The sequence below is a fragment of the Oncorhynchus clarkii genome, chromosome 2 (genome assembly GCF_045791955.1).
Source record: "Oncorhynchus clarkii lewisi isolate Uvic-CL-2024 chromosome 2, UVic_Ocla_1.0, whole genome shotgun sequence".
Taxonomy (NCBI): domain Eukaryota; kingdom Metazoa; phylum Chordata; class Actinopteri; order Salmoniformes; family Salmonidae; genus Oncorhynchus; species Oncorhynchus clarkii.
Window position 1 is genome coordinate 13,931,825 of NC_092148.1, and position 27,895 is coordinate 13,959,719.

General features: G+C 43.7%; 2 protein-coding genes across 4 annotated transcripts in view; both read left to right on the forward strand.

Annotated features, from left to right (window-relative positions):
* The first annotated feature begins 1,743 nt into the window (after positions 1-1,743).
* On the forward strand, positions 1,744-9,642 carry LOC139379640 (opsin Rh1-like). The gene is made up of 9 exons (XM_071122453.1): positions 1,744-1,945; positions 2,550-2,673; positions 3,971-4,121; positions 4,324-4,463; positions 7,454-7,592; positions 7,866-7,980; positions 8,296-8,376; positions 8,569-9,145; positions 9,261-9,642. The coding sequence occupies exons 2-9, from the start codon at positions 2,553-2,555 to the stop codon at positions 9,491-9,493; spliced, it is 1,557 nt and encodes a 518-aa protein (XP_070978554.1). The 5' UTR covers positions 1,744-1,945; positions 2,550-2,552; the 3' UTR covers positions 9,494-9,642.
* Positions 9,643-10,235: 593 nt separating this feature from the next.
* The window catches only part of LOC139422088 (non-homologous end joining factor IFFO1-like), a 30,930-nt gene continuing 13,270 nt past the window's right edge, over positions 10,236-27,895 (forward strand). For all 3 annotated transcript variants that reach the window (XM_071173240.1, XM_071173245.1, XM_071173250.1), the window contains exons 1-2: positions 10,236-11,596; positions 20,961-21,021. In XM_071173240.1, the coding sequence (XP_071029341.1) occupies positions 10,584-11,596; positions 20,961-21,021 (1,074 nt within the window). In that variant the 5' untranslated portion in view covers positions 10,236-10,583. The remainder of the gene's footprint in view (positions 11,597-20,960; positions 21,022-27,895) is intronic.

A 27,895-nucleotide genomic window follows, 5' to 3' on the forward strand; every position in this document is an offset into this window, starting at 1 on the left:
AAAGGACAAACTCTTAAATAATTCCTTCGTTATTTCTATTAAGCTAAGGAACCTGACGTGATCGATCACTCCTACACAATGGAAACACTATACAACAGAATTGTTCCTGACCCTGGGTACATAGGAGTAGTTTAGGTACAGTATCTATACAATGAGGTTGCTCTGTAAACTAAAACATCTATCTGAATGTTCTCACTCTGATGCTAGCATATATCTGATCCGTTTACTCTTGTAAGAATCTGTGCATTTGACAGAACCAGGATTTCAAACACAACCCAGACACTTTAATTTCAGTTCTATGATCGCGTCACTTCCTCTGCCAGTTCTCTCTACTCGACTCAAACGTTTATTGGTCGTGTACACAGATTTGCAGATGTTATTGCAGGTGCAGCGACATTCTTGTTTCCAGCTCCAACAGTGTAATACGTAGCAATACACAGGATCCAAAAGGTATAAATAAAGACATTGTGTCCAATCAAACCCTTTCTGCACAGTTTCCTTTTCCATCAGTGTTAAATTCTCTTATTTTTCTCTCCCCCTTCCTGAGATGAATCATTATTTCTCTCTACACCCCCCCCCCCCTCCCCCCAGTTCAGTTCAATACCTGCTCCATTTGTTAAGCCAAGGGTGTTCTGGCATGACTAACTAAAGTTGACAATGGCCGACCATTATGATTACGCAATTGGCCTTCATAAAATATTCCCAATCGATGGTATTGACAAGGGAAGAGAGGTAAGCCAACTCTACTGGGCTTTTACTTTTCTGAGACCAACAACCTCTAGACTAGGGGTTTCACAGCATGATGGTCCTATGGGGGCTGCAGGAGGCTTAATGAACAGCGTGATTGCAGTCAACTTGACAGTGTGTGTATCAGGTGCTTTAGGTGGATTGTGGTGCCTATAGAGAATGTAGGGAGGTTTTCATGTTTTCACTTTACTTCACTATAGTTGACTTGGTGCTTAGAGAACACTGGGTTTCCATCATACTAATTGACAATCATAAGTCATTCGTTTTTCAAATGAACCACTTAATCAAGTATAAGTAATGAATTAGTGTCTGTTAGCTTTAATGAGTGAAAATGCTGTCACATGTTCTTCTAGTGACAGTAACACACAGCATGACTTCCTGGACGAAGGTGTGAGTCAACAGGAGAGAGAACATGTTGATGGCTGAACACCTACTGCTACACACCAAGGCATCCTCCGATCGTAAAGCTAAACCTCTAAACATACACAGTATATTGTAACCTTTCAAGTCAGACTTGTGTGTAGGTTGACTTTAAGCCCCATAAGAGCAGGATTGAAGATCAGGTTAATGTTGTAGTTCAGTTTGTAGCCAGTAAGCTATGTATTTATTTCAACATCCCAGTGTCTATCTCTCTCACGTCATGCTCAGACAAGGCAGTCATCTTATTGAAGAGAAGACTTATGTCTCCTGGGTGTTGTTGCTCTCATTGTTAGACACATACAAATTATGAGTCAGTTACATGTGTACTCATGTTATTATATCACAATTGGTGATATCTCTTCGCCCGGCATTCAGTTTAAACAATGGATAGAGAGATAAAGAGTGACAGAGATACAGAGAGAGAGAGAAAGAGAGCATGGAAGAGAGAGAGAGGAAGAGGGTGAGAGCATAGAAGAGAGAGAAAGAGATTGATGAGAGAGGGAGAGAGAGGGAGAGAGAGGGAGGTCAAAAAGGCTCAGATCCTTCCATTTATTTTCCCTCTGTGTGCCTTTTCGGACCACACACTCACTGATCATTTCTCCGCCAGATTGTCGACAGCAAGTTGATTTACTCTTCTCAGAAATAGAGCACAAAAATTGACAGAGGCTTAAGATTTAAAAAAGAGCTTAACTCACAACACAGACAGACTGAACAAAAGAGTGAGATAGGAAGTAAAAAAGAGAGGTAGAGAGGGGCAGGTTGACCGACGAAGAGGAAGGTGAGTAAGAATGCTCCTCTTGGTGTGTGTGTCACCTGTTGATTTCTCATTAGTGTGTGTGTGTGAGTGATCTCCTTTCAGCTTTGAACTGAACAGTGAGTTTGATTCTGTGATAATAGTTGTGTGTTTTTCAATTGGCTGTCTCTCTTTTTCTCTTCCTGCTTTTCCAATTCTCCACTTTTCCCCTGATTGTGCACTTCTTACTTTTACACATTTCTGGCTGTAATACACTGGCTCACCCCCTGTCTCCCCTCTCCTCTCCGCTACCCTCTCTGCTCTCCTCTACCCTTTCCCCTCTCCTCTCCCTTCTCCTCTCTCCTCTTCTCTTTTTTGCTCTCTCCATCAATATATAACTACCCCACCATTGCTGTCTCTCTTTTTCTCTCTTTCTCTGTCTATATCTGCGTTAGCTAATACTATAGGGAATTTAACATCTCTAACTCTCACTCTGTTTTTCTGTGCATGTCTAGGGGTTAAATCCTCTTACCGTCCACTTTCTAGCACGTTCTCTTGTCTCAGTACGTTACTCTCCTCCTCTCTCTTTTGACCTCTTCTATCTACTGGGCTTTACAGTAAAATCTCTCTGTCTTATTTTCTCCACCAGTTGATGTCTCTGGGAGGAAATGGCTCGTGGAGGGGCTCTGTCCCATCCTCCATCCCTCCTGCCTTCCTTTCTCACCTCTCCCCCAGCACTGACCTGGGAGTTGCCATCTTCCTCATCCTCACAGGTGAGTCAAATCTACCATCTGCCTACAACACATTCACCCCTAGCCATTATACCCCTATACCCTCTAACCACTGATAGAGATTTGAAAGGACTGGATTTTACACTACTTGTACTATGAAAAATATGGTGAAAAATCCTCAAAGCGTGAGATATTACCATACTACATCAAATAATTTCAGATCTATACAAGTGTCTAGAGACTTGGGCATAGAGGCGCAGGGTTGTTGGTTGATTTGAAATTAGGCATCTCTCCTCATCACAGACGGGAGATTCAGTGTTGGTGTCAGTTAGTGTCAGAGTGGTTGGTATTTCTCCTGAGTAACTCACTGGTAAAATAATCAGAACATAATCTGTACAGTGTAGAAGTATTAGGCTTGGCTTAAGGTATATTTATGGGGGTGAAATTCTGTTCAAATAAATCAAGACTTAAAAACAATATGAACAAAATCTAATTTGATCCCAGAGGACTGAAAGGGTTTTGATATATAAGCTGGGCAACAGCTTTTCACATCTTAATCATCGGAATCCAGAGCCCACGCAGATGGCTGAATGGGTTTACTTTGTTTCAACACAGATCTGTCATCCATCAGGATCAACCTTTCTGATCAAGTCAGTCAGTGATCTAACTCTCTATGACTGTTTCCATTACGGAGCTGTGGAGACAGACTGAATACAAAGTGTATTAGCATAGCAACCCCAGGGTCACACCAGAGAGGAGAGGATACATAGAGAGGAGAGAGGACAGAGGACAGAGGAGAGAGGATACATAGAGAGAGGAAACGAAAGAGGACAGAGAAAGGTAAGGACAGAGGATACATAAAGGACAGAGGATACATAGAGAGATGAGAGAGGAAATGAGAGAGGAGAGAGGAAAGGTGAGAGGAAAGGAGAGAGGAAAGAAGAGAGGAGAGGATACACATGAGGAATCACAGCATGGAACATTCCATACCTGTTGCTCCCAATAATTACCTACACAACAAATCAAATGAGGCTATGAACAGCACCCTGCACCCCACTGGCCAGCCAGCCAGCAAGCAACCATGTCGATTCAGCTAGAGCATTTATTCACTTTGGATTGGTTCACCGATGCTTCCAAAGCCGCATAGTGGGTTGAGGGGGTCAGGAAGGTAGCAGCGGTTGAAATATTAAATGACAGATGGTTTACAGACCCTTATTATACCCAAGAGCAGACAGTGAGCTGGTCTGTCTCTATACTTCTATCTTTCTCTCTCTCCCCGTCGCTTCAAACCTCCTATCTCCCTGCTCCTCTCTTCCTTCTCTCCTCTCTTCTTCTCCAGGTGTAGTGTCAGTGGTTGGGAATGGCATAGTGCTGTTGGTTTACTGTAGAAAGAAGAAGAAACTCAGACCACCAGAACTCATGACTATTAACCTGGCCATCTGTGATTTTGGATACAGCCTCTTGGGGGCGCCATGCCTCATAATTTCCAGGTGAGCAATTCCTGTCAACCAATCTTCAATCCCTCATACTGATAGTATGAATATCAAACTAGACAAAATGATATGATGCAGATGTCTTTTATCCAGATCAATTGACAGTTTACACTCACATCCCATGAATCAGACAAAGTGCTTAGTGTTCCAATGACCAATGATCATTATCAGGTCATTAACTCCTCCTCTGGTCCACCAGTGTGTCCCATGGCTGGGTGTTTGGGGAAGCAGGGTGCCTGTGGTACGGGTTGCAGGGCTTTGTTTTTGGGATCGGCTCCCTCATCACCACCTGTCTCATCTCTCTGGACCGCTGCCTCAAGATCTGCAGCTTCAGATACGGTCAGTGGGATTCCCTCCATTTCTTTTTGACTCATGTGTGTACATACTTATTATATTCTTCATTTGATACATTTCTTACAGATTTTCCCTTGGGAAGACAATGATAAAGTGTTGTTGAATCCCAAAAACATTTAGCTTCCGTAGGCTACATTTATCCTTCATCCTTATCTGATATTTCTTCAAACATTTCATTACATGAAATACATGTCTGATACTCAATTGAGAGAACCAAAAGGGGTGACACAAAAGGATGTTGTTGACCCCTGACCCCTTTTAGTGGCCTCATTGACTTCCTGGTTTTCCCTGAGGCTTTCGTCAGTGGGTCAGAGCATAAATAAGGCCCTTGCTTTGAATATGCCCTTTATACTTAGCATGTCAGATAATTGATTTTGAACAGAACCTCTGCATTCAATGACCTAATCTAAACATACACTATATATACAAAATTATGTGGACACCCCTTCAAATTAGTGGATTTGGCTATTTTATCCTCACCTGTTGCTGATAGGTGTATAAAATTGAGCACACAACCATTGACAAACATAAGCAGGAGAATGGCCTTACTGAAGAGCTCAGTGACTTTCAATGTGGCCCCGTCATAAGATGCCACCTTTCCAACAAGTCAGTTCATCAAATTTCTACCCTGCTAGAGCTGACCAGGTCAATTGTAAGTGCTGTTATTGTGAAGTGGAAGTGAAGTGTGAAGTCGTTGGCCACACAAGCTCACAGAACGGGATCGCCAAGTGCTGAAGCATGTCGCTTGTAAAAATTGTCTGTCCTCTGTTGCAAAACACACTACCGAGTTCCAAACTGCCTCTGGAAGCAAAGTCAGCGCAATAACTGTTTGTGGAGTAAAGCTTGCTGCCATTGGACTCTGGAGCAGTGTAAACGCTTCACCATCTGGCAGTCCGACGAACTAATCTTGGTTTGGTGGATGTCAGGAGAACGCTACCTGCCCGAATGCATAGTGCCAACTGTAATGTTGGGTGAAGGAGGAATAATGGTCAGGTTGTTTTTTTTCATGGTTCTGGCTAGGTCCCTTAGTTCCACTGAAGGGAAATCTTAATGCTACAGCATACAATGATATTCTAGACGATTCTGTGCTTCCAACTTTGTGGCAGCCCTTTCCTGTTTCAGCATGACAATGCCACCATGCACAAAGTGAGGTCCATACAGAAATGGTTTGTTGAGATCGGTGTGGAAGAACATGACTGGCCTGCACAGAGCCCTGACCTCAACCCTATGGAACACCTTTGGGATGAATTGGAAACGCCGACTGCGAGCCAGGCCTAATCTCCCAACATCAGTGCCAGACCTTACTAATGCTATTGTGGCTGAATGGAAGCAAGGCCCTGCAGCAATGTTACTACATCTAGTGGAAAGCCTTCCCAGAAGAGTGGAGGCTGTTATAGCAGCAAAAGGGGACCAATTCCATATTATTCAACTCCAACTCCATATTTGTCGTGTGCTCCAGTGCTGCAAGTGAAGACCTATTTAAGCTGCAGCAGAACAGAGCGGCACGTCTAGCTCTTCATTGTAATCAGAGGGCTGATATACATACGATGCCAGTCTCTCTTGGCTAAGAGTTGAGGAGAGACTGGCTGCATCACTTCACTTTATAAGAAACATTTATGTGTTGAAAATCCCAAACTGTTTGCATTGTCAATTTACACACAGCTCTGACACACACACTTATCCCATCAGACAAGCCACCAAGGGGTCTTTTCACAGACCCCAAATCCAGAACAAATTCAAGAAAGTGTACAATATTATATAGAGCCCTTGTTGCTTTGGAACTGCCTTCCATCTCATATTGCTCAAATAAACAGCAAACCTGGTTTCAAAAAGCAGATAAAGCAACACCTCACGGCACCACGCCTCTCCCCTATTTGACCTAGATAGTTTGTGTGTATGTTATTGACATGTAGGCTACGTGTGCCTTTTAAAAAAATGTATGTAGTTCTGTTCTTGAGCTGTTATTGTCCATTGATGTTCTGTATTATGTCCTTCTGTATTATGTTTCATGTTTTATGTGGACCACAGGGAGAGTAGCTGCTGCTTTTGCAACAGCTAATGGGGATCCTAATAAAATACCTGAAATACCAATACCAATGCCCATGATTTTGGAATGAGATGTTGGACGAGCAGGTGTCCACATACCTTTGGTCATGTAGTGTAGTTTCTAATCTGTTTGTCTGTATGTCCGACTCTTTCTTCAAACCCACGTTGTAGAGATAATTGGGGGCACTATTGTAAGAGCAGTTTTTGATATTTTGAATTGGTCCAGACTCCAGCTTGATCTTGTTGACCTGGAGATGACTTTCCGGTTGCGTAGACACTAGGCAGCAATGATGTTATTGTATTGCTGGTTAGGGGTAGTCACGCAGGTAGCTATGGGAAAGGGAAGGTGGCCTAGTGGTTAGAGTGCTGGACTAGTAACCAAAAGGTTGCAAGATTGAATCCCGGAGCTGACAAGGTAAAAATCTGTCGTTCTGCCCCTGAACAAGGCAGTTAACCCACTGTTCCTAGGCCGTCTTTGAAAATAAGAATTTGTTCTTTTTTTAAAGGAAGGGAAGGGTAATCGTCAAGCAGGGTTAATGTCTGGGCTACCAACATGCAACACTACATAAAGAAATGGAAACCCGTAAATATCACACACAACCATTTAAACTACTAGCAACCATTTTCAGGGCTCACTTGCAACAGATGCCTTAGTTTCAATGAGACTCCCTGTTAAAATAAAGGAAATATACATGTATTCATTACACACATCATACATCTGGAGCCTTTGGATCAATCCTACTTCTTATTTACTAATTACTGGTCAATCAAACAACGTGCTTCACTTTATTCATATCCCTCTCCTATGTGTCTGTTTATAATATAGTACATGCTGGACAATCAGGTGTGTCTCAACAAATAGATCTTACCCAATGAGAATAAATAATGGTGAAATAAAAGAATAACATTCCTCCATCTCTCTCTACCAGGTCAGTGGATCGAGAGACGTCACATGTCCATGTCCATAGGGCTGGTGTGGTTCTACTCTCTATTCTGGGCCTCCCTGCCTGTTTTTGGCTTCGGCAGCTACGGACCAGAACCCTTTGGGACCAGCTGCACCATCAACTGGTACTCCTGACTCTCTCCTTTTAGACACTGTTTTGGTGTGTGTGTGTGTGTGTGTGTGTGTGTGTGTGTGTGTGTGTGTGTGTGTGTGTGTGTGTGTGTGTGTGTGTGTGTGTGTGTGTGTGTGTGTGTGTGTGTGTGTGTGTGTGCGAGAGAGAGAGAGAATGTCTGCAGTTATAAAAGCATTCCTCTCATCCAGCAGCAGCAATTCAGCCTGGGTACGAGGTTATAAAAGTATGTATAAATATACATCTTCTTCTTCCTCTTTTCTTTGAGGTGGGGGATGAGGTCATCTTTGATCGACAGGGCCTACATCTTGCTGATCCTGATCATGTGCTTCTTTCTCCCCACACTGACCATCGTCGCCTCCTACATGACCATTCTGCTGACGGTGAGAGAAACTGCACCCAGCTGGCACAAAATGGCTGATTCAGTAGGGGAGAGTCCAGGGAACTCAACTCAGAAAACAGCATGCCATGTAACTCATTGATTGTCAATCAAACAATTGTCCTGGCATATTTTGAGTGGGGCACCCTATAACGTATGGAATGCATGCTGAGTACAGTCCAGCAAGCATGATCTATTACCGTGATGGTGGACTCAATAGCTGTAGCCAACTGGTGGTCTAGCGAGCGTGGCCCTTGTGTATTTGTTTGTGGTCAGTGACGGTTGAAGTTTGTGTTTACTGACATGTCTCTCTGTGTAGGTTTACCGTTCTAGTCGCGCTCTGGCATCTATTCCCTCCTCAACTGTCACTCACACCAACAAAGACCTGAGACTCACAAAGGTATGTGGAAAACATACTATGTTAGAAGAAGCTTAGTTACTGACTTGAAATGAAAGATGTCGTAACATCTGCTTTATTCCAGGCAGAGAAACTACCAGGGAATAACTTTTGTATTAACATTGTAACAAGTGTGTAAGTACAGACAGCACATTATATCTTTCTGTTGTTTCATCTATTGTCTGTCTGTCCCAGATAGCAGCTGTGGTGTGCTCCACCTTCCTCTTATCCTGGACTCCCTATGCCATTGTCTCCCTCTACTCTGCCTTGGCCCCCAAGGATGAGCATTGGGCCGGGGAGGCCATGCAGGGAGGAGGCCCCTCCATGGGGACTGGAGGATCCACCGGGATGGCCTCAGCCTTCCCAAACATCCCCAACATTATGGGTCTCGTCAATTGGACCTCCACGGAAAACTACGGAAGCAACTACGGAAGTGTCTACTACGACCCTGGAGAATCCTTGCGGGACGTGACCAACCCAGATCCATACTCCTATTCTGGCTTAGGCCACAGTCTGTCTGCTGCTTCCACGCGCAGTTCAGCCCCAGGCCAGGAGGGGGAGTCGGAGACAGGGAGCAACCGGCCGGTGTCCTGCCTGCCACCTATGGTGTCTCTGATACCAGCAATGTTTGCCAAGTCTCACTGCATGATTAACCCTTTCATCTACCAGATCATGAACAAGGAGTTCAGAGAGGACGTGTACGACATACTGTTTGGGAGACAGAACGGGGAGAGGAGGAGAATGCAGGGAAGAGCAGGGAGCTACTCTGACAGTAAGGAGTCTTTCATAGCTACAGGTGTGGACTGGACAGGTGCAGAATGACTGATAACTCTCTCTCTCACACATTTTCTTTCTCTCTCTCTCTCTTCTCCTCTTTCTCTCCTCAGCCCCCAAAGGCAGCCTCTCCTACTGCCACAGCTGGCGAGGGAGGAGCAACCCCAAGGCCATGCCCATGGTGGAGTTGGGAAAGAAAGAGAGGGCTGGCGACACCATCTCGGTGGGGTGGGACGCCCTGGGCATGGCGTCGCTGGACACACAGGTCAACATAGACGGGCAGAGTCTGAGCGAAGCAGGGAGAGAGCTGGGGGGTTCCACCTCTAGTAGTCTGATGACCGAGTGATAGACGGAGAGATGGATAAGAGATGTTGAGAGGATGGAGGTGTTTAGGAGCAGAGACTTCTTTAAAAACAGCTTTAAAATAAAATATGTTTTGTGTAAGAACAACCAGAGTATTGTATCATAGTGAGTGTTTTGAGTAGTGACTCTTTTTTAAATGTAGCCAAAACATTAGTATTATTATATAACCAACAATTATGATATGTAAAATATACACTGTTGTATTTTCACATATTGTGTGTATTTTTTACCTTTATATCTAAGCACCAACAAGATGTCTGCTGCAGTTTTGAAAATGGCATTCCATCTTTTAGTTTAGTCTATTTTGTAGTTTTTTTGTTGTCTTTGTCAACACTGTCCTGATAGGCCTGTAGGTTATGGTTTACGTTATAGTTTCACACAATGGAATAGTGTGTAAAATTGTATGTGTGTATTTTGTAACAAAATAAAATCGAGCCAAGTGGGAAAATCTTGTTGCCTATGGTGTGACCATAAAATGACATTCACAAGTGGAAATGTTCCTGATAACACCTCCCCAAATCGTGAACTAGGACTCTAAGAGGTCTTATGGAACTGTTCGTAGCCTACTGGGCACAGAAAAACAGCTACTTGTGTATTTACGGTAGCTTCCCAGCTCTCCAAATCTTGCAGCACTTGTTGTGTCTTGTGGCCACTTTGGAGCCAGATAAGCGTTAACGGAAGACACTGGATTTATTTTTAATACATTAGAGATTTGCAGCATTTAACAGTACTTTCTCTCATATAGGCTGTATACCAAAACATTACTTTTCTGAAATACATTTGAGTGTTGTCGCCTGCGCATAGCCGTCGGACCGGCCTATTCGGCATTGTTTTTTGGGGCGACCGTTATCCAGCAACAGAGACAGACAGGAAGAGCGAGGGAACTTATTCCACGAGCCTCTTTAGACCGACCGGAGATAAATCGAGGAAACATTCGTAATTAAACAGTTACGTAACCTGGTATAGGTGGAACGTCACGGATACGTCTGGTATCCAACAACAAGTCAACTTTCAGCCTGTCATTATTTTATTTTTGTGATTTTTTTTTACGGAGAAAATTACCGTCCGTGTTCATGCCAGATCTGCAGCGCTTTAGTTTTCCATACCATAGTATGAATCCTTTGTTAGAGGCGAACTCGCTTCTCCAACATCAACAGCAGCAGAACCAAGGAGGACCGAGTCATCCGGATTCCCCCTCAAGCCTTCTACCCGAAGCCGTCTTCTGCTCGCCCGACCCGACATCTTTCTTCCTGGGCGACCATCCCGGACTGGGCTCGGAGTCTCTGCCAGGGTTCGATTTCACCACACCCTCACAAGCTTACCTGCATCTGAACCATAATAACCACTCTTATCATCGGTCTGTGCCCCAACCTCCTGCAGCGATGGCCCTGAGGAACGACCTGGGCTCCAATATCAGTGTCCTAAAGACTCTGAACTTACGGTTCCGATGCTTTCTGGCCAAAGTGCATGAACTTGAGCGAAGGAATAAGATTTTGGAGAAACAACTACAACAGGCGTTGGATGCGAAGAACAGCTGTGATGGAAGTTGTTCTGAAAGCGCTAGACGGGCCCATACCCAAGAAACAGGTGTACAGACCGGGTTTGTGGGAACTATCCCGCTCAGGCCCGGGTCACTCCCGTTCCAAAACACCAATAACTCTGCGAGACGACCCACTACCCTCTTCACACCTGCCCTCAACACCGTCCTCACGCTTGAGTCCAAGAACAAAGCTGAAACAAACCCCACCGAACCGAATCATAATCCGACCATCACGGTAAGCCTATCAACCCCGACAATCGACTCTCCAGCCGGGTCCAATTCAATCACCAACGGGAAAACGGTTTTCAGTACTGGCACTGGAACCCCCACCAACCCGCCTCCGCGGTTCCTCCCCGGTACTATCTGGTCCTACAACCATACCCGCAAGCTTGCTTCTGGCGTGGAGACGCGCGTCACCAGCCCCGGTGTGTCCTGGGTCCAGCCGGACGGGGTCGGGGTCCAGATTGATACCATTACCCCGGAAATCAGAGCCCTGTACAACGTCCTGGCCAAAGTCAAGAGGGAGAGAGACGAGTACAAACGCAGGTAAATAGGATCAGCCTTTGTTGATTTATTCACCAACCTAAGGCCTAATTAACGTGTGTGTCTGACGGGTGTAAAGGCGCATGGGGACCTAGAGTTGTGATTAAACGTCTCTTGGTAAAAGTCAGTTGATGTAACTTAGTGGAACTATAATAGGCGTACATGTATTATTTTGCTCATGCCACTGGGTGAAGTGAAAGGCCCTATTACAACAGATGGCCTCCGAGAGCAGCTGTGTCCTGCCTGTGTTCTGTCTATTTCTGCCACAGCCCACACCATTCTTATTGCTAGAGATGCAAAGGGCAGCTGGGGGAAATACCAAACATTATCGGACCATAACTGACTCAGAATGAAGTCATGTAACTGAGATCCAACACAGGAAGGCTCTGTCTCAACAATCAAACCAATGCTTTTGAAGTTCAAAGACCTTTGAACTCTTGAGTTTCCCACTAGCTAGTGGACTCCAGACCTAGGTCAGGGTATGCTTGATTTAGCTGTTTGTACTTTTGGGATTACTGCATTGATTTTGTACTTTTGAGACTATTCCATTTGAACCAGGCAAACTATATATAAATCAAGCACAGCTCAAGTATTTGAAGATTTGACTTATGGTTTGGCTTGGGGAAGGAATATCTGCTTAGCGCCCCTTTAGAAAACAAGGGGAATGGGCCAAACACAGTGACAGGAATCTGATACAGAGACCATAGTGCACCTCTGCACGTTTGAAATGGCTGCAGTTTATATTCTATGACAGAACTAGAACCCGGACCGCTGATTTGTGGCACTAGTAACAGCAGGGCTGTGGCTTCGATTCACGCTGCACAGGTCACATAGACATGGTCTATACTGAAGGTATGTTGATTTGGATAAACGTATCTCAGCAAAAATGCCATACCCAATGAATGTAAGGTGATAGACAAGCATGTATGTCCCATTAGGAAGGCTGGGTAGGGTCAATGATTGGTTTGTGATCGGGAGGACCTGGGACAAGTGTGTGTTTGTGGCTGTTTTGTTTGTTTATTGTGATTTCATGAGGCATGTGACCTTACTGCCACCTCCAAGTGAGTCAAGTCCAGGCTTGTCTCACCTTCAGACATCCATATATCTGATAGCATCCGTACTGCACAGTCATTGATGTGATTTAGGCCTCCAGTGTAGTGAAAGAATGTTATCTCTGTCATGAGTCTGTTGTTGTAGTAATGCAGTTAAATCTACCTGCAGGCAACATGTAGAGAGAGGGAAACCCACAGGACTATTAATTCACTTCAAGAAGGTAGTTTCAGTATAAGATACACCCCCTTCCCTCCCTCTCCTCCAATTTTCTTCCCCTACCCTGTCCCTTGTTCTCTCCATCTATCCATTCATATTGCTATTCATTGTTCCCGCTCTCTGTGGCTAGTTCTCTCATACCCCGACAGGGGTGGAAAAAGTACCCAATTGTCATACTTGATTTAAAAGTAAATATATCAAATCAAATGTATTTATAAAGCCCTTCGTACATCAGCTGATATCTCAAAGTGCTGTACAGAAACCCAGCCTAAAACCCCAAACAGCAAGCAATGCAGGTGTAGAAGCACGGTGGCTAGGAAAAACTCCCTAGAAAGGCCAAAACCTAGGAAGAAACCTAGAGAGGAACCAGGCAATGTGGGGTGGCCAGTCCTCTTCTGGCTGTGCCGGGTGGAGATTATAACAGAACATGGCCAAGATGTTCAAATGTTCATAAATGACAAGCATGGTCCAATAATAATAAGGCAGAACAGTTGAAACTGGAGCAGCAGCACGGCCAGGTGGACTGGGGACAGCAAGGAGTCATCATGTCAGGTAGTCCTGAGGCATGGTCCTAGGGCTCAGGTCCTCCAAGAGAGAGAAAGAAAGAAAGAGAGAATTAGAGAGAGCACACTTAAATTCACACAGGACCCCGGATAAGACGGGAGAAGTACTCCAGATATAACAAACTGACCCTAAGCCCCCCGACACATAAACTACTGCAGCATAAATACTGGAGGCTGAGACAGGAGGGGTCAGGAGACACTGTGGCCCCATCCGAGGACACCCCCGGACAGGGCCAAACAGGAAGGAAGATACCTTAATAGGAAATTACTCAAGTAAAAGTCAGTCACCCAGTAAAATACTACTTGAGTAAAAGTCTAAAAGCATTTTGTTTTAAATGTACTTAACTATCTAAAGTAAAATTATAAATAATTTCAAATTCCTTATATTAAGCAAACCATATGGCACAATTGTTCATGTTTTTTTTTACATTTACGGATAGCCAGGGGCACACCCCAACACTCAGACTAGAGGTCGTCCTATGGCAGGGCCGATTTAATTAGGGCTGATTTCAACTTCTCATAACAATCGGTAATCTGCCTTTTTGGATGCCGATTATGGCTGATTACATTGCAATCCACGAGGAGACTGCGTGGCAGGATTACCACCTGTTACCGAGTGCAGCATCACTTGTGGCTCATCTCATATGTATATACTGTACTCAATACCATCTACTGTATCTTGCCTATGCCGCTCTGTACCATCACTCATTCATATATCTTTATGTACATATTCTTTATCCCCTTACACTTGTGTCTATAAGGTAGTAGTTTTGGAATTGTTAGCTAGATTACTTGTTGGTTATTACTGCATTGTCGGAACTAGAAGCACAAGCATTTCGCTACACTCGCATTAACATCTGCTAACCATGTGTATGTGACAAATAAAATGTGATTTGATTTGGCTGCAAGGAACCAAGGTAGGTTCCTAGCTAGCATTAAACTTATCTTATAAAAAACAATCAATCTTAACATAATCACTAGTTAACTACACATGGTTGATGATATTACTACTTTAACTAGCTTGTCCTGCGTTGCATATAATCAAGGCAGTGCCTGTTAATTTATCATTGAATCACAGCCTACTTCAACTTACCAAACGGGTGATGATTTAACAAAAGCTCATTTGTGAAAGAAAGCACAATCGTTGCACAAATGTACCTAACCATAAACATCAATGCCTTTCTTAAAATCAATACACAAGTATATGTTTTTAAACCTGCACATGTAGTTAAAATAAATTCATGTTAGCAGGCAATATTAACTAGGGAAATTGTGTCACTTATCTTGTGTTCAGTGTAAGCAGAGTCAGGGTATACGCAGCCGTTTGGGCCGCCTGGCTCGTTGTAAACTAATTTGGCAGAATTTTACATAATTATGACATAACATTGAAGGTTGTACAATGTAAGAGCAATATTTAGACTTGTTTCCGTATTTCACTGAAATAATAAATGTTTTGTTTTCGAAATGATAGTTTACGGATCTGACCATATTAATGACCTAAGGCTTGTATTTGTGTGTTTATTATATTATAATTAAGTATATGATTTGATAGAGCAGTCTGACTGAGTGGGGGTAGGCAGCAGCAGGCTCATAAGCATTCATTCAAACAGCACTTTACTGCATTTGCCAGCAGCTCTTAGCAGTGCTTGAATGCACAGCGCTGTTTATGACTTCAAGCCTATCAACTCCTGAGATTAGGCTGGTAATACTAAAGAGCCTATACGAACATCCAATAGTCAAAGGTATATGAAATACAAATGGTATAGAGAGACATAGTCCTGTAATTCCTATAATAACTACAACCTAAACTTCTTACCTGGGAATATTGACTCATGTTAAAAGGAACCACCAGCTTTCATATGTTCTCATGTTCTGAGCAAGGAACTTAAACGTTAGCTTTTTTACATGGCACATATTGCACTTTTACTTTCTTCTCCAACACTGTGTTTTTGCATTATTTAAACCAAATTGAACATGTTTCATTATTTACTTGAGACTAAATAGATTTTATTTATGTATTATATTAAGTGTTCATTGTTCATTCAGTATTGTTGTAATTGTCATTATCGGTATCGGCTTTTTTTGGTCCTCCAATAATCAGTATCGGTGTTGAAAAATCATAATCGGTCGACCTCTAACTCAGACATCATTCAGAAACTAAGCATTTGTGTTTAGTGAGTCTGACAGGTCAGAGGCAGTAGAGATGACCAGGAATGATCTCTTGATAAGTGTGTGAATTGGACCATTTCTGGCCCGCTAAGCATTCAAAATGTAACGAGTACATTTGGGTGTCAGGGGAAAAGTACGGAATAAAAAGTACATGCATTTTCTTTAGGAATGTAGTGAAGTAAAAGTGACCCCAAAAAACTACTTAAATAGTACTTTTAAAGTATTTTTACTTAAGTACTTTACACCACTGTACCCTCTTACTGTCTCCTCCCTTATTTTCCTGACCTGCTCTGTCCTGTATTATCATCCCCACTTCACCTCTCTCTGTCTCTCTGTCTCCGTCTTTCTCTCAGTCTCTCTGTCTCCGTCTTTCTCTCTCTCTCTCTGTCTCTGTCTCTCTGTCTCTGTCTCTCTCTCTCTGTCTCTCTGTCTCTCTCTCTCTGTCTCTCTCTCTCTGTCTCTGTCTCTCTCTCGCTCTCTCTGTCTCTGTCTCTCTCTCGCTCTCTCGCATCAAATTAAATGCGGCTTTATTGGCATGGGAAACATCTTTACATTGCCAAAGCAAGTGAGACAAACAGTAAACAAAGAAGTGAGAATACATAAAACAATGTCACCAAAAACGATTAGAAATTAACAGTAAGCATTGCACTCAATGTGCATATGGTTGTAGTGTGAAAAGTAGGGGAAGATAAATCAACATAAATATTGGTGGTATTTACAATGTTTTTTGTGCTGCACTTGTTGCACTTTTCTCATGGCAACGGGCCCAAATCCTGCTGCTGTGATTTCACACTGCGGTATTTCGCCTAACAGATATGGGAGTTTATCAATGTTTAATTAATTTTCAAATTCTTTGTGAGTCCGTGTGATCTGTGGGAAATATGTGTCTCTAATATGGTCATACATTTGGCAGGGGGTTAGGAAGTTCAGCTCAGTTTCCACCTCATTTTGTGGGCATTATGCACATAGCCAGGTCTGTCTATGGGGGTACATTTTGGGTCAGTCACAGTGGTCAGGTATTCTGCCACTGTGTACTCCATGTTTAGGGCCAAATAGCATTTAGCTGTCAGAGCCTTACTGATCATTGCACCTGTACACAGCCCATCTGTAAATAGCCCACCCAACTACCTCATCCCCATATTGTTATTTATTTATATATATTTTTCTTTCTTCTCCTTTGCACCCCAGTATGTCTACTTGCACATTCATCTTCTGCACACCTATCACTCCAGTGTTTAATTGCTAAATTGAAATTATTTTACCACTATGGCCTATTTATTGGCTTACCTCCCTAATCGTACTACATTTGCACACACTGTATATAGATTTTTCTATTATATTATTGACCATATGTTTGTTTATTCCATGTGTAACTCTGTTGTTTGTGTCACACTGCTTTGCTTTATCTTGGCCAGGTCGCAGTTGTAAATGAGAACTTGTTCTCAACTGGCCTACCTGGTTAAATAAAGGTGAAATAAAAAACATGTAAATCCAATTTGCTCAAGTTTTTTGGGGGTTGATTCTTTCCAGTGTGTCAAATAGTTATCCCTTTGTTTTCTTTTAATTTGTTTTGGTCTAAATACGTTTCTGTCCTCAGGATCTGTGAGGTCAGTTTGTGTTTGTGAACAGAGACTCAGAACCAGCTGGCTGAGGGGACTCTTCTCTAGGTTCATCTCTCTGTAGGTGAGGGCTTTGTGGTGGAATGTGTGGGCATTGCTTCCTTTTAGGTGTTTGTAGAATTTAACAGCTCTTTTCTGCACTTTGATAACTAGTGGGTGTAGTCCTAATTCTGCTCTGCATGCATAATTCTGGGTTTTGCGTTGCACACAAAGTAATTTGTTACAGAATTCTGCAGGCAAAATCTCAATTGGGTTTGTCCCATTTAGTGAATTCTTGGTTGGTGAGTGGACCCCACCCAGACCTCACAACCATAGAGGGCAATGGGTTCTGTTACTGATTGGGATGTCAAGCTTTATGTTCTTTTTGATGGGGTAGAAGGTCCTTCTTGCCTTGTCTGTCAGATTGTTCACAGCCTTGTGGAAGTTAGCTGCGGTGCTGATGTTTAGTCCGAGGTCAGCATAACTATTTGTGTGCTCTAGGGCAACACTATCTAGATAGAATTTGTTTTTTTTTGTCATGGCTTCTGGACCTTTTTTGGAACACCATTAATTTTGTCTTACTGAGATTCACTTTCAGGGCCCAAGTCTGACAGAATCTGTGCAGAAGATCTAAGTGCTGCTGTCGGCCCTCCTTGGTTGGGGGGCAGAAGCACCAGATCATCTGCAAACAGTAGACATGTGATTTGTGAGTCCAGTATGGTGAGGCTTGGTGCTGTAGGCTGTTCAAGTGCCTTTGCAAAAAGCTTTTTTGAAATCAACAAAGCATGAGAAGACTTTGCTTTATTTTGGTTTGTTTGTTAGTAAGGGTGTGCAGGGTGAATACGAGGAAATGATGGAGTCTGCTGTTGATGATGGTGCAGAGGATTTTTCAGAGATTGCTGTTGATGCAGATTCCACTATAATTATTGGGGTCAAATTTGTCTCCACTTTGTGGATTGGGATGATCAGACCTTGGTTCCAAATATTGGGGAAGTTGCCAGTGCTGAGGATGATGTTGAAGAGTTTAAGAATAGCCTATTTGTGGTTTGTATATTTAATCATTTAGTTTAGTATACCATCAACACTACAGGCCTGTAGCTCATCCAATGTAATTGGAGAATCCAGTGGGTTCTGGTAGTCTTTCATAGCTGATTCTAAGTTTAGTAAATGGTCATGTATATGTGTTTTCTTTGTTTATACAACTGAAAAGATGGGAGAAGTGTGTTATCCATACATCTCCATTATGGATAGATGGCTCTTCGTGTTGTTTAGTGCGTTCCAATGTTCCCAGAAGTGATTTGATTCTATGGAATCTTCAGTTTCATTGAGCTGATTTCTGAAATGATGTTCCTTCTTTTTTCTTAGTGTATTTCTGTATTATTTTAGTGTTTCACCATCTTGAAGGCGGAAGCTAAGGTTTTCTGGGTCTCTGTGTTTTTGATTGGATAGGTTTCAATTTCTTTCTTAGGTTTTTGCGTTCTTCATCAAACCATTTCTAATTGTTGTTAGTTTTCTAAATTTGATATGTTAGCTGATAGATCAAATATAGTGTTCAGGCATCCTATGGCTACTTTTACACCTTCACTATTGCAGGGAAACATTTTGTCCTGGAAATTGTCTAGGAGGGATTGGATTTGTTGTTGGCCAATAGTTTTTTTGTTTTCTACACTACCCTCCTTCCATCTATAGCATTTCTTAAAAGCATGCAGTTTGTTCAGCTTCAATGCCTTAGTTGAGTATTGCTCTGTTCAATAAGATTGTGATTTTGCTGTGATCTGATAGGGGTGTCAGTGGAATGACTGTGATTGTTCCGAGAGACACTGGGTTGAGGTCGGTGATAAAGTAGTCCTATAGTACTACTGCCAAGAGATGAGCTGTAGGTGTACCTACAGTAGGAGTCCCCTCGAAGCCTACCATTGACTATGTCTAGACCCAGCATGCAACAGAGCTGCAGGAGTTGTGACCTGTTTTTGTTGGTTGTTTTGTCAGTTGTGTCTAGGGGGCAACGTTTGTCAGTCTAGGAGGCATATTGGGGAGGGAATGCTGTCACCTCCAAGTAGGTGTTTGTCTCCCTGTCTGCTAAGAGTGTCGGGTTCTGGCTTTAAGTCGCCACAGACTAGTACATGTCTCTGGGCCTGGAAAGGGTTGATCTCCCCCTCTAGGATGGAGAAGGTGTCATTAATGTATGGGGGGAGACAGGTGTACCTGTGTACCACACAGGACAACCATTTTCTCTGAGATCATTTCCCTATTTATTTCCAACCAGATGTGAAATGTTCCTGTTTTAATTAATTGACTAGAGTGGGTTAGGTTATGTCTGATCTATACCAAATTTGCTCTCTCTCTCTCTCTCTCTCTCTCTCTCTCTCTCTCTCTCTCTCTCTCTCTCTCTTTCTTTCTCTCTCTCTCTCTCTCTCTCCACTGCCAGCTCCACTCTCCTCTCTTCAACCCCCTTCCCCCACACCTCTCTCTCTCTCTCTCTCGCATGCTCTCCACTGCCAGCTCCACTCTCCTCTCTTCAACCCCCTTCCCCCACATCTCTCTCCCTCTCTCGCATGCTCTCCACTGCCAGCTCCACTCTCCTCTCTTCAACCCCCTTCCCCCACATCTCTCTCTCTCTCTCTCTCTTGCATGCTCTCCACTGCCAGCTCCACTCTCCTCTCTTCAACCCCCTTCCCCCACACTCTCTCTCTCTCTCTCTCTCTCTCTCTCGCATGCTCTCCACTGCCAGCTCCACTCTCCTCTCTTCAACCCCCTTCCCCCACATCTCTCTCTCTCTCTCTCGCATGCTCTCCACTGCCAGCTCCACTCTCCTCTCTTCAACCCCCTTCCCCCACATCTCTCTCCCTCTCTCGCATGCTCTCCACTGCCAGCTCCACTCTCCTCTCTTCAACCCCATTCCCCCACATCTCTCTCCCTCTCTCGCATGCTCTCCACTGCCAGCTCCACTCTCCTCTCTTCAAACCCCTTCCCCCACATCTCTCTCTCTCTCTCTCTCTCTCGCATGCTCTCCACTGCCAGCTCCACTCTCCTCTCTTCAACCCCCTTCCCCCACATCTCTCTCTCTCTCTCGCATGCTCTCCACTGCCAGCTCCACTCTCCTCTCTTCAACCCCCTTCCCCCACATCTCTCTCTCTCTCTCGCATGCTCTCCACTGCCAGCTCCACTCTCCTCTCTTCAACCACCTTCCCCCACACCTCTCTCTCTCTCCCCAACTGCATGCGGCCATGCGCCTTCCCCTCTACCTAGTATCTGCAATGCGGTATACTCTGCACGGCAGGCTGTGATTGCGGGAAAAGGGAGGTGGCTCCCAAAGAGAGCACAGCTCATCTTTCCCTCTCCCTCTCCCTCTCCCTCACTCTCACCATACCCATCTATCTCAATCACAACAGTGTGCACAATGGCACAAAAAACGTCTCTCTGTACACTATATAACCTCCTATTTGTTTTAAGAGCAGTTTGGTAAAGGCTCCGACATGTCGCAGTATTGTGCATTTTAAGCAGCAATGGCAGTGTGGTCTGTGTGGTGTGTTGAGTCACCGAATCAGCCATTGTAGTTCTAACATGTCAACTGTACAGGCTTTTAATGAGATTACTGTTCACTAGATGGATGGTGCTGTCTGACCCTGGGGCCCAGATTCATGGACCAGGGGTTTCTCTCTCACACACACACACACACACACACACATACACACACAGTTAATAGTTATTATTATGATGTTGCCATTTTACTGTGTAATTTACTTCACATTATATGTTGTTGTGTAGGTGGGAGGAGGAGTACACTGTCAGAGTGGACATGCAGCAGAAGATGGAAGACCTACAGGAGGTAACTGTGTGTGTGTGTGTGTGTGTGTGTGTGTGTGTGTGTGTGTGTGTGTGTGTGTGTGTGTGTGTGTGTGTGTGTGCCTGGCCTCTCATATTGGTTGATGCATAGGGGGTAAATGTCTGTGTATTTGCAGGGATAAGAACAAAGCCATGTCAGCATATCAAACATGACAACAAGACATTACATTGAAATGTTTAGGAGCTCAATGCTTGTAGACACAAAGGCCCTCCTCACTGATCTATACACTAACTTAGGGCGCGGGGCCAGAGGCGCAGTGTTGTCTCTGATGCTGTGTCATCAGGTTCTGGCGGTGTTGACACATTTGACATTGCCCTGACGAATGCAAAACAACCTAATACAATTGCTTGTATGAAACAGCTTGGTTGAATAGTGTGCAAACCACTAACCTAATATGTATGTTTATAAACAGCTAACATAATTGTACTGTAGGCTATGTATAAATCCCTAACCTACTAGTTAGATGCTCCTCCCATGACGTTCGTCATACGTGTTACAGAAATCAGCTGACAGTCATGATCAGACAGCCAAATGGTTAACTATTTGAGGAACGGGTGGAGCTACTTACACACATTCAGCATGATTGAATTACAGCAACAATATCAACTCCCCAAAATGGCCCCATTGGTCCCCATCAGATAGTTACATCTGAAAGGCATTTGACGTCCTACTTCCAAATTTTATTGGTCACATACATATTAAGCAGGTGTTAAATATTGTAATAGTAATATCTAACAATTCACGACAATTCACACAAATCTAAAGTAAAAGAATGGAGTTAAGAAATATACACTACCGGTCAGAAGTTTAAGAACACCTACTCATTCAAGGGCTTTTCTTTATTTTTTACTATTTTTAGAATAATAGTGAAGACATCAGAACTATGAAATAACACATATGGAATCATGTAGTAACCAAAAAAGTGTTAAACAAATCAAAATATATTTTATATTTGAGATTCTTCAAATAGCCACTCTTTGCCTTGATGACAGCTTTGCACACTCTTGGCATTCTCTCAACCAGCATCATGAGGTAGTCACCTGGAATGCGTTTAAATTAACAGGTGTGCCTTATTAAAAGTTCATTTGTGGAATTTCTATCCATCCTAATGCATTTGAGCCAATAAGTTGTGTTGTGACAAGGTAGGGGTGGTATACAGAAGATAGCCCTATTTGGTAAAAGACCAAGTCCATATTATGGCAATAACAGCTCAAATAAGCAAAGAGAAATGACAGTCTATCATTACTGTAAGACATGAAGGTTAGTCAATAAGGAAAATTTCAAGAACATTGAAAGTTTATTCAAGTGCAGTCGCAAAAACCATCAAGCGCTATGATGAAACTGGCTCTCATGAGGACTACCACAGGAAAGGAAGACCCAGAGTTACCTCTGCTGCAGAGAATAAGTTCATTAGAGTTACCAGCCTCAGAAATTGCAGCCCAGATAAATGCTTCACAGAGGTCAAGTAACAGACCCATCTCAACATCAACTGTTCAGAGAAGACTGTGTGAATCAGGCCTTTTTGCTGCAAAGAAACCACTACTAAAGGACACCAATAAGAAGAAGAGACTTGCTTGGGCCAAGAAACACGTGCAATGGACATTCAACCGGTGGAAATTTGTCCTTTGGTCTGGAGTCCAAATTTGACATGTTTGGTTCTAACCGCTGTGTGGGTGAAAGGATGATCTCCGTATTTCCCCCCGTAAAGCAGGCAGGAGGAGGTGCTATGGTGTGGGGGTGCTTTGCTGGTGACACTGTCTGTGATTTATTTAGAATTCAAAGGATACTTAACCAGCATGGCTACCACAGCATTCTTCAGCGATATGCCTTCGCATCTGGTTTGCGCTTAGTGGGACTATCATTTGTTTGACCCAACTTATGACCCAACACACCTCCAGGCTGTGTAAGGGCTATTTTACCAAGAAGGAGAATGATGGAGTGTTGCGTCAGATGACCTGGCCTCCACAATTACCCAACCTCAACCAAATTGAGATGGTTTGGGATGAGTCGCAGCGCAGAGTGAAGGAAAAGCAGCCAACAAGTGCTCAGCATATGTGGGAACTCCTTCAAGACTGTTAGAAAAACATTCCAACTGAAGCTAGTTGAGAGAATGCCAAGATTGTGCAAAGCTGTAATCAAGGCAAGGGTTGGCTATTTGATCAATTTCAAATATAAAATCTATTTGGATTTGTTTAACAATTTTTGGTTACTACGTGATTCCATATTTGTTATTTCATAGTTTTGATGTCTTCACTATTATTATACAATGTAGAAAATAGTTTTTAAAAAAAGAAAGAAAGAAAAGCCCTTGAATGAGTAGGTGTTCTTAAACTTTTGGCCGGTAGTGTATAAATATTAGGATGAGCAATGTCCGAGTGGCATTGACTAAAATATAGTAGATTAGAATACAGTATATACATATGAAATGAGTCAAACAGTATGCAAACATTTATTAAAGTGACCAGTGAGTCCATGTCTATGTATATTGGACAGCAGCCTCTAAGGTGCAGGGTTGAGTAACCGGTTGGTAGCCGGCAAGTGATGGCTATTTAACAGTCTGATAGCCTTGAGATAGAAGCTGTTTTTCAGTCTCTTGGTCCCAGTTTTGATGTACCTGTACTCAATCAATCATTCAAATGTATTTATAAAGCCCTTTTTACATCAGCCGATGTCAAAAAGTGCTATACAGAAACCCAGCCTAAAACCCCAAACAGCAAGTAATGCAGATGTAGAAGCATGGTGGCTAGGAAAAACTCGAAAGGCAGGAACCTAGGAAGAAACCTAGAGAGGAGCCAGGCTCTGAGGGGTGGCCAGTCCTCTTCAGGCTGTGCCGGGTGGAGATTATAACAGAACATGCCCAAGATGTTCAAACGTTCATAGATGACCAGCAGGATCATATAATAATCACAGTGGTTGTAGAGGGTGCAACAGGTCAGCACCTCAGGAGTAAATGTCAGTTGGCTTTTCATAGCCAATCTTTCAGAGTTAGAGACAGCAGGTACGGTAGAGAGAGTTGAAAACAGCAGGTCCGGGACAAGGTAGCACGTCCGGTCAACAGGTCAGGGTTCCATATCCGCAGGCAGAACAGTTGAAACTGGATCAACAGCAGGTGGACTGGGGACAGCGGGTGAACTGGGGACCGCAAGGAGTCATCAGGCCAGGTAGTCCTGAGGCATGTTCCTAGGGCTCAGGTCCTCTGAGAGGAAAGAGAGAGTTAAAGGGAGCATACTTAAATTCACACAGGACACCGGATAAGACAGGATAAATACTCCAGATATAACAGACTGACCCTAGCCCCCCGACACAAACTATTGCAGCATAAATACTGGAGGCTGAGACAGGAGGGGTCGGGAGACACTGTGGCCCCATCCAATGATACCCCGGACAGTGCCAACCAGGCAGGATATAACCCACCCACCTTGCCAAAGCACAGCCCCCACATGTCTAGAGGGATATCTTCAACCACCAACCTACTACCCTGAGACCAGGCCGAGTATAGCCCACGAAGATCTCCCATAAGGGACGAACCCGAGGGGGATGCCAACCCGGACAGAAAGATCACGTCAGTGGCTCAACCCACTCAAGTGGGTTGAGGGACGGCATGGACGGCATGGAAGAGCACCAGTAAGCCAGTGACTCAGCCCCCGTAATAGGGTTAGAGGCAGAGAATCCCAGTGGAGAGAGGGGAACCGGCCAGGCAGAGACAGCAAGGGCGGTTCGTCGCTCCAGTGCCTTGCCGTTCAACTTCACACCCCTGGGCCAGACTACACTCAATCATAGGACCTACTGAAGAGATGAGTCTTGAGTCTGAGTCTGCGTCTCTCACATGGATAGGTAGACCATTCCATAAAAATTGAGCTCCATGGGAGAAAGCCCTGCATCCAGCTGTTTGCTTGGAAATTCTAGGGAAAATAAGGAAGCCTGCGTCTTGTGACCGGAAGTGCACTGCTCGCAACCGCAGGACTCTCCAGAGGGTGGTGCGGTCTGCCCAACGTATCACCGGGGGCACACTGCCTGCCTTCCAGGACACCTACAACACCCAATGTCACAGGAAGGCCAAAAAGATCATCTAGAACATCAACCACCCGAGACACGGCCTGTTCACCCCGCTATTATCCTGACCTCGCCTTCTGGACAATAGCGGGTGAACTGGCCATGGCTAGGGTGGTTGATGTCCTTGAAGTGCGGGCAGTGCACTTCCACAGTCCTTGGGAGCGGACTGTGTTGGTGGCACTGTGTTATCCTCAAAGCAGGCGAAGAAGGTGTTTAGCTTGTCCGGGAGCAAGACGTCCATTTGGCTGGTTTTCCCTTTGTAATCCGTGATTGTCTGTAGACCCTGCCACATATGTCGCTGAAGTTGGAGTAGCAGTGGTTTTTAGCAGCATGGGTACTAGAGGTCGACCGATTTTATGATTTTTCAACGCCGATACCGATTATTGGAGGACCAAAAAAAATATTGATTAATCAGACAATTTTTATTTTGTTTTATTTGTAATAATGACAATTACAACAATACTGAATGAACACTTATTTTAACTTCATATGATACATCAATAAAATCAATTTAGCCTCAAATAAATAATGAAACATGTTCAATTTGGTTTAAATAATGCAAAAACACAGTGTTGGAGAAAGTAAAAGTGCAATATTTGCCATGTAAGAAAGCTAACATTTATGTTCCTTGCTCAGAACATGAGAACATATGAAAGCTGGTGGTTCCTTTTAACATGAGTCTTCAATATTCCCAGGTAAGAAGTTTTAGGTTGTAGTTATTATATGAATTGAACAGTATAGCTTCCGTCCCTCTCCTCGCTCCTCCCTGGGCTCGAACCAGGAACACAACGACAACAGCCACTGTGGGAGCAAGCTCTACATATAGGGCTGTAGAGCAAACTATAGACTATAGACATAGGACATATATTTTTAGGACAGGAAGAGAAGAGACACATAGTCTACTAGTCCTAATAAGGACAGACATACCAAAGAACACACCAAGCTAAACATAAGGGGCCCATAGGATAAGATGGGCACGTATTATTTTTGGGACATGAAGAGGTCCTATCACCATTATAACTTAACTAAAAGCAGATATGGGCGTTATTGGGCGTGAACAAGCAGGAAGCACAGATTGAAAGATAATGGTGGCAGATGGACTGAGGGAAGTAACTTCATTTGCATGTGGGATGGACTCGTATGTGTATAAATACAGAGCCAGTGCTCTGGAAAAGGCTGTGTTCCGCGGACCATCTAGGCTTTTGATATGTTTATATTAAAAGCCTATATTGAATTCACAAGTTCTTGTAAGTGTTATATTTTGTAACGATCCTCCACGACACCACCCTCGAAGCAGCGTTACCCATGCAGAGCAAGGGAAACAACCACTCCAAGGCTCAGAGCGAGCGAGTGACGTTTGAAACGCTATTAGCGCGCGCTAACTAGTCAGCCATTTCACTTCGGTTACACCAGCCTCATCTCGGGAGTTGATATGCTGGAAGTCATAAACAGCGCAATGCTTGACGCACAACGAAGAGCTGCTGGCAAAACGCACGAAAGTGCTGTTTGTATGAATGTTTACGCGCCTGCTTCTGCCTACCACTGCTCAGTCAGATACTTAGATACTTGTATGCTTGTATGCTCAGTCAGATTATACATGACACGCTAGATAATATCTAGTAATATCATCAACCATGTGTAGTTAGTGATTATGATTGATCGATTGTTTTTTATAAGATAATTTTAATGCTAGCTAGCAACTTACCTTGGCTTACTGCATTCGCGTAACAGGCAGTCTCCTTGTGGAATGCAACAAGAGGCAGGTCGTTATTGCGTTGGACTAGGGGCCGTCGTGGTATTGGCTTGAGGGGGAATGTACACGGCTGTGAGCATAACTGAAGAGAATTCTCTTGGTAGGTAATACAGTCGGCATTTGATTGTGAGGAAATCTAGGTCTGATGAACAAAAGGACTTGAGTTTCTGTACATTATCACAATCATACCATAAGTAGTTAATTATGAAACATACACACCCGCTTTCTTCTTCCCGGAGAGTTCTCTATTTCTGTGTACACGATGTACTGAGAACCCAGCTGGCTATATTGACCGGGACAGTATATCCGGAGAGAGCCTTGATTCCGTGAAACAGAGTATGTTACAGTCCCTGATGTCTCTCTGGAGGAGATCCTCGCCCTGAGCTCGTCTACTTTATTGTCCAGGGACTAAACATTAGCGAGTACTATACTCGAAAGCGGTGGATGGTGTGCACTCCTCCTGAGTCAGACTTGAAGTCTACATTTCTCCGACGGCGGCATCTTGTAGCAGCCTCTGGAATAATTTCAAATGCCCTGGGGGTTACGAACAAAGGATCCAAATTGGGAAAGTCGTATTCCTGGTCGTAATGCTGGTGAGTTACCACCACAATGATATTCAAAAGTTATTTCCATCTGTAAGAAATAACACACAAAAAACAATACTGCAAAGTTGCTAAGGAGCTAGAAGCAGAGCTGCCATGTCTGTCGGCGCCATCTTGCCATCGGTGAGCATATAATGCTGAGCCAGGTGGGGCTCTGGTTTCTCAGGTTTTTTGTGTGAGGATGCAACTGCAGGGGACATCTACCTAACCCAGTTAGACAGGCTCTGTTGAGCCAACAGGAGACCACATGGCATGCAGCAAAGTTCCACTTTACATTCAACTATCCATGCAGAACAATGTACAAGAGTTACACAAAGAAACACTCAGGGATGAGTCAAGTCAAGTTACCCTATTTCATTTGCACCACAGACACAATCAACTTTTATGTCAAGACATACCTCAGGAAGAAGTTCTGCAAAATATTATGGCTAGTAGTTTATGGAATCAA

Excerpts from the sequence above, each read along its gene's own strand:
- LOC139379640 (XM_071122453.1), top strand. The coding sequence starts at position 2,553 with ATGTCTCTGGGAGGAAATGGCTCGTGGAGGGGCTCTGTCCCATCCTCC. Across the intron at positions 7,593-7,865 it reads ACCAGCTGCACCATCAACTG|GTGGGGGATGAGGTCATCTT; the intron begins GTACTCCTGACT and ends CTTTTCTTTGAG. Across the intron at positions 9,146-9,260 it reads AGCAGGGAGCTACTCTGACA|CCCCCAAAGGCAGCCTCTCC; the intron begins GTAAGGAGTCTT and ends TTCTCTCCTCAG.